The sequence below is a fragment of the Bombina bombina genome, chromosome 5 (genome assembly GCF_027579735.1).
Source record: "Bombina bombina isolate aBomBom1 chromosome 5, aBomBom1.pri, whole genome shotgun sequence".
NCBI classification, from domain to species: Eukaryota; Metazoa; Chordata; class Amphibia; order Anura; family Bombinatoridae; genus Bombina; species Bombina bombina.
The window spans coordinates 937,131,168-937,137,694 of NC_069503.1; the positions used below are offsets into that span (position 1 = coordinate 937,131,168).

The 6,527-nt window shown below is 35.2% G+C and overlaps 1 protein-coding gene across 1 annotated transcript in view; it reads right to left on the reverse strand.

The window, feature by feature from the left end:
• RPL7 (ribosomal protein L7) overlaps positions 1-6,318 on the reverse strand; it is a 33,268-nt gene extending 26,950 nt beyond the window's left edge. The window contains exons 1-4 of the mRNA XM_053713156.1: positions 6,220-6,318; positions 5,097-5,263; positions 3,388-3,525; positions 2,229-2,338 (exon numbers count right to left, since the gene is read on the reverse strand). Coding sequence (XP_053569131.1) covers positions 2,229-2,338; positions 3,388-3,525; positions 5,097-5,263; positions 6,220-6,261 — 457 coding nt within the window. The 5' untranslated portion in view covers positions 6,262-6,318. The remainder of the gene's footprint in view (positions 1-2,228; positions 2,339-3,387; positions 3,526-5,096; positions 5,264-6,219) is intronic.
• Between the last annotated feature and the right edge of the window lie 209 nt (positions 6,319-6,527).

The following is a 6,527-nucleotide window of genomic DNA, read 5'->3' on the forward strand; positions in this document are numbered from 1 at the left end:
GAAAAAGTGTATTACTATACCAGTGTTTGTTATGCAAAACTGGGGAATAGGTAATAAAGGGGATTATCCATCTTTAAAAAATTTGTTGGACTGTCTAGTGATATTAATCTCAAAATTACATTTTCATGGTTCAGACAGTTGGCATTTTAAAAAGACTTCAATTTTATCAAATTTCCTTTTCTCTTTGTAGAAAGATATCTAGACAGGCTCAGGAACAACAATGCATTATTGAGAGCTAGCCGATTGGTGACTAAGCAGATGTGCTCACCTAGCTCCCAGAAGCGCATTGCTGCTTTGGAGCAGACTGTTTGCCCTATGTAAGAGTTAGTCGTGTGCAAGCACCAAATAAAAAATATATATAATTTTTTAACTTATGTCCCTTTAAAGGACTAACTGCTCACTATTGGTGGATTAAAAAAAAAAGCCTCACCCTTATGCACAGGTTCACATGCATCCCTTTTAAAGCAAACATAACATTTAAAATAAAGTCAGTGAGAGCCCTTGATTAAATTCACATTTTACTTATAAATTAAATCTAGTTATCCTCCATAACAGACTAGATGAACCCCATTATACAGTGACTTTTTTTTTTTGCTACTAAATGTGAATAGGCAATTTTAAGAGTCCTAGATAAAAGATGACAAAAAAAAACAAAAAAAACTTGGGTTTTAGAATCCCTTTAAATTTTGATTTTACTATTCCTTTAATGGGATATTAACCTCAATGTAATCCTACACCTAAAATGTTTAATAAAATATTGTAATGTTTTTCATTCATCATATACTTATATATGGACAGTATAGTGGTTAGCACAGCTCCTTTTGATTATTAGAGTTCAGGGTTTTGGTGAATAGAAAATGTAAAATATTTACATCTGACAACTGAAATGCATAAATGCAGCTTCATATCTGAAGTGATTGCAAATATGTCACCTTTTAAAGTATTAATTTTGTCTGAATCTACATTTAATCTACTGACCTTTATTAACACTAGTCTTCAGTAGTGGTTAGAGAAGTGCCAGCGAGTTCGTCATTTTTGCTTGGTATTTCCATTCAAAGCACTTTTTTTCATGACTTTGAGCAAGCAATTTTAAGCAACTTTCTAATTTACTCCTATTAATTTTTCTCGTTCTATCTTTATTTGAAAAAGCAGGAATCTAAGCTAAGGAGATGGCCCATTTTTGGTTCAGCACACTGGATAGCGCTTGCTGATAGGTGGCTAGTTTAACCACCAATCAAGCAAGCACAACCCAGGTGCTGAACCAAAAATGGGCCAGCTACTTAGCAGAGATTCCTACTTTTAAAATAAAAACAACGAGAGAACAAATAAAAATTGGAGTAAATTAGAGCATGCAATTTTAAGTAACTTTATCTGAATCATGAAAGAATTTGGGTTTAGTATCCCTTTAACTTTCAAGATGCAGACATAGCGTGCACTTCAACAAATTTGATAAAAAGTACATTTGAAAGTTTGTTACATTATCTTGGTATCCATTTTAGAAGAGTAAGCCCAAGTAAGATCATAGGAGCTTTCTAGTGCACACTCCTAAGCTTCCATAAGCTTACACTAGGCTTACTCCACCAATGGATACCAAGAGATTGTTGTTTAAAAGTACATGTTCTTAATCATGAGTTTTATTTTACTTTAGTGCCCCTTAAATAATATTTGCTTGCACTATAAAGTCTGATCTATGCATGGTCATTACAGGAACTTATTTATATGTCCATTATTTTTTTTTTTCAAGAGGATTGCACTGTATTAATCAAATTGTAATAACAGGATTTATTTATAAGTTAGCAGTTTCATAAAAAAAAAAAAATCTGCAAGGCCCTATAAAAGGTCCACTAAATTGAAGAAATGCCTAATCAACGCATAGTAAAGAAATGCAAAAGCACTTTGAATTTCACACTAGTAGTAGTTTGCAGACGAATTTCAATGTTTCCTTCCCACTGCATCATGTGACAGCCATCAGTCAATCACAAAATACGTATATACGGTGAATCTTGCACATGCTCAGTAGGACCTGGTGCATCAGTGTGCATATAAAAAGCTTGTGCACATTTAGATAATAGAAGTGAATTAGAAAATTGTGTGCTATCTAAATCAAAAATGTTTCATCTTGACTAGTGTTCCTTAAACACATCTAAACAAATCTTGAAAAAAGTTTCATTGACTAAATTAATTCCATCTGAATCAAGAATAACACATACAATTCAGATGTCACTTACCAAGATGTTTCTCGATATAAGAGTTGTCAGTCATAGGAATACGTTGCTTATTAATCTTCAAAAATCCACGTTTGTAGATAAGCTGACGAACAGACTTTAGATTTGGGTACCTATATAAAAATAAAAATGGTGTATTTAAGTGATCATGAAATGCAGCAGGTTAAATCCCCCCCCCCCCCAGAAAAGACTGCATATAGTTTGCACATGTCCACCTTAATATACAGATACACAATATACTTTAACATTAAAAGGATTACATGGACAATAGTATGGCTAAGTAAAGCTGTAAAAAATGTATGGGACACACATTTCTAAAACTATTTTGGTCCCCCGTAAGCCTGCCTGACTGTAAAACCACTAAACACAGGTCCTATAGTGCCACAGTCATATTGCTGGCACCATGTTAAAGTAGCACATTCCCAAGCCGAATTTTTAAGGTACAGTCTAGGCAAAATTAAACTTTCACGATTCAGATAGTGCATGCAATTTTAAGCAACTTTCCAATTTACTATCAAATTTGCTTTGCTCTCTTGGTATTGTGTTGAAAGCTAAACCTAGGTAGGCTCAAATGCCAATTTCTAAGCCTTTGAAAACCGCCTCTTATCTCAGTGCATTTTGACAGTTTCACAACTAGATAGTGCTAGTTCATGTGTGCCATATAAGTTCAGGCGTGTGCATGCAGCACTATATTGCAGCAGTTTTGCAACAATGTCATACATTAGCAAGAGCACTATTTCCTGTTGTGTAGTGCTTGAGACATGTGCCCGCTGCCTATGTAGATAGCCCTTCAAGAAAGATAAAGCAAATTTGATAATATAAGCAAACTGAAAACTTTAAAAAATGTGTATTTTTTATCTGAATCATTAAAGAAAAGAAAGAAAAAAAAAGGAGGGGGGGGTTTCATTTCCCTTTAATGGGGTGTTTTCCACGGCATATAAACACTTTGGAAGAGGTCCATAACAGGTACTGAGCAATTTGCCCCTAGTGATCACCAGTGCACAGATTCAATTTACTGAGCGCCACAATTTAAACATTTTCTTGTGGAAGGGGGGGGGGAAGGAATTGCTACTCTTACAAAATGCTTTTTAGTTGAATGTCCCAAGGCAAATAAACTGATGCAGGCAAAAGTACTATGGCATATTAAAGATAGTTATCTCACCCCCATGCAATGTAGGGCTCCACAAGCCTCAGCATATTGATTGATGCCTTGTTTAGCTTCACAAATGTGCCGTTGAAAATCTGACGCAGGCGGAGAAGTTGCAAAACCTTACGAACTTTTGGGCTGACACCATTAATGCTGTAATATAATGTAATGTTAGAAAACTCTGCATCTCAACTATTAGACATTTCTAACATGCAGATCAATATAGTTTTGAGAAAGAAATCTAATACTCTTAGGACACCTTACAAATGTTTGCATTAAAGTGATGGTAAACTCACTTTTATGGAAACAGATCCAGAATGTTAGCGAGACTGTAAATTAAGTTGAATTCATCAGTTGTAATCAAGATGCGCTATTACTTACCTTTTAAAGTGAAGGTCCATTTTGATGAATTAGTGCCCGGTTTTTAATAATCCTATTAAAAACAAGGGCACTTTAATTCATCAAAATTGACATTTTACCGTTTTCTTCAAAAACGTACCTTTTAATCCTGAATGCCGGTCCAGTGATTCCCCTGGCCCTCGGAAGCCTCTGCAGATGTCAGAAATGACGAATCAGGCTTCCTCCAATCACAGCTACCCCCCCGGGGGAATCTTGCCCTGATGCAACACTGTGATTGGAGGAAGCCGGATTCGTCATTTTGGACCCGCAAAGGCGGCTTGCGACGGGCGGAGGAAGTGCTGGAGAAAGTGCAGGTTTTGAAGAAAACCGTGAAATGTAAATTTTGATGAAATAAAGTGCCCTTGTTTTTAATAGGTTTATTAAAAACCGGGCACTATTTCATCAAAATGGACCTTCACTTTAATATAGATATGAAATCCAAATATCCCACGCTCTGGCCGCCAACGTCAACAGTAATTTGTGAGCTAAAGGTTTAAACTTCTATTTAGTGTTTTTTACTTTAAGCACTTTTGTTGTAGCTAGAGCGTTTGAGAGCAGCTCAAAACATTAGCTTACAGAAAAAATGACTAACTTGGCGGCCAGAGTGCATGGTATTTGAATTTCATATCTATATTAAAAAAAAAAAGTTAAAGGGCATCTTTCATTACAGTCGATTAGTTAAACGGCATCTAAAACTTTGCAAACATTCCGGATGTTTTCATAAAGGGGAGAGATTTCCATCACTTTAATCGAACATTCTCAATTTGGGAGTATTACAAAAACATTGAGTAGTAAATTGTATTTGCTAATTTACATAATGACATGCTTGAAAGAAAAACTTTGCATCAAACAACCTATTTAAATTTGTTTGATTAAAGTTCTACTACAACTATTTTAAAAGTTTCAGAACAGATTACAACATTAAAGGGACACTGAACGCAATTTTTTTTTTCTTTCATGATTCAGATAGAGCATGAAATTTTAAGCAACTTTCTAATTTACTCCTATTGTCAATTTTCCTTCGTTCTCTTGCTATCTTTATTTTAAAAGCAGGAATGCAAATATTAGCAGCCGGCCCATTTTAGGTTCAGCACCATGGATAGCGCTTGCTTAATGGAGGCTTACATTTACCCACCAATAAGCAAGCATAACCCAGGTTTGCAACCAAAAATGGTCCGGCTCCTATGCATCACATTCCTGCTTTTTAAAGATACCAAGAGAACGAAGAAAATTAGGAGTAAATTCGAAAGTTGCTTAAAATTGCTCTATCTGAATCATGAAAGAAAAAAATTTGGGTTTAGTGTCCCTTTAATATGACTCCTTGCCCTCTAATCCTGATCACAAAGGCCAGCTTGGGTTCTGCAGGTACGTAAAAGTTTCCAGCTTTGCGAGCCATTCTGGACAAACGTACTCCCTTTCTGTACATTATCCTGTACTCCTTGTAATAAGCTTCAGCTCTCTTGTAAATGAGCTTCCTTTTTTCTTTACGAACCTATTTTAAATGCTTTTAAAAAAAAAAAAAAAAAACACAGGTAAACAGTAAAGAAAAACATCTCAAGTGTCAATCTATATTTACTTGACTTTGCTTTTTAACTAGGAAATAAGAATCACACTAAAATTCACAAAAATAATAATCACATTAAATTCAGGAAAGTTCAACATGACACATTTAACTGCAGTTATATATTGAAAGTAGAGAACCAAAAACGATTCAGTAATGTACAAACTTCACAACCATGTCCCTGTTTGACTGCACATTTAAAAAAAAAAAAAAAAAGTTTACCAAAGTTGTACAACCAGAGTACACAGTAACAGTTTGAAATGTATATAGGTTTAAAAAAAAAACCCTGCTATATTATTATTATCATTTATTTGTATAGCGCCGCCAAATTCCGTAGCGCTGGGTACAATTAGACTTTTATGCAGGTAGCTAGATATGTGCAGATCCTTCATGAGGATCCAAATGCGGAAGCAGTCACTCGTGCCATTAGTCTTTTTGGAGCTGGATCTATGCTTGTGAAAGATCAATTTATTAAGACCTGGATTTGCACAGAACTTAGTGTGGTGATCTTTCACAAGAATAAATCTGATAGAGCTGAACGGCACAAAAGGCCACCTACTTCCACATTTGGATCCTTGCGAAAGATACAAATGCACATATCTACTGGTAGCACTTCAATGCGCTGCGGAATCTGTTGGCGCTCTACAAATAACCGATAATAGGTATCTCAGCCTTCTTATCTGCTGACAGAAAATAGAGCGCACACCAATCAATACCTGTCTACATACTGAGGTTGTTAGAAAATTAATGCATAGGGTTCCAGAGTTAAAATAAATAAATAAATGAGAGCAAAAGAACAAGACTTGCCAAGTATCTTAGTATGGCTCACTAATTAGGGCTCAAGTCAAAGAAAACAAAAAAAGCAAACAAAAAAAAACGCGCCTCACCTTTTTCTCAGCAATGATCTTTTTAATGTGTTTTAACTTCATTGCTGCAAACTGTTTTCGCCTTTTTAAAAGGCTTTCTGGAACGGACGGCAACTTTTTCTCCCTGAAAATGAAATGCAAAATAGTTACTCACCCCATTAAACATGTCTTCACTAAAGTTTATGATCCTGTGGGATTTTGAAGAGACCTACTGTGTTCCTAAACCATGTTCATTTTTAGATATGAAACTCAAAATTAAACTTTCATGTCTCAAACCACACAATATAAAAATAACACTTCTAATCTACTTTGTTCTTTTTGTACAGATT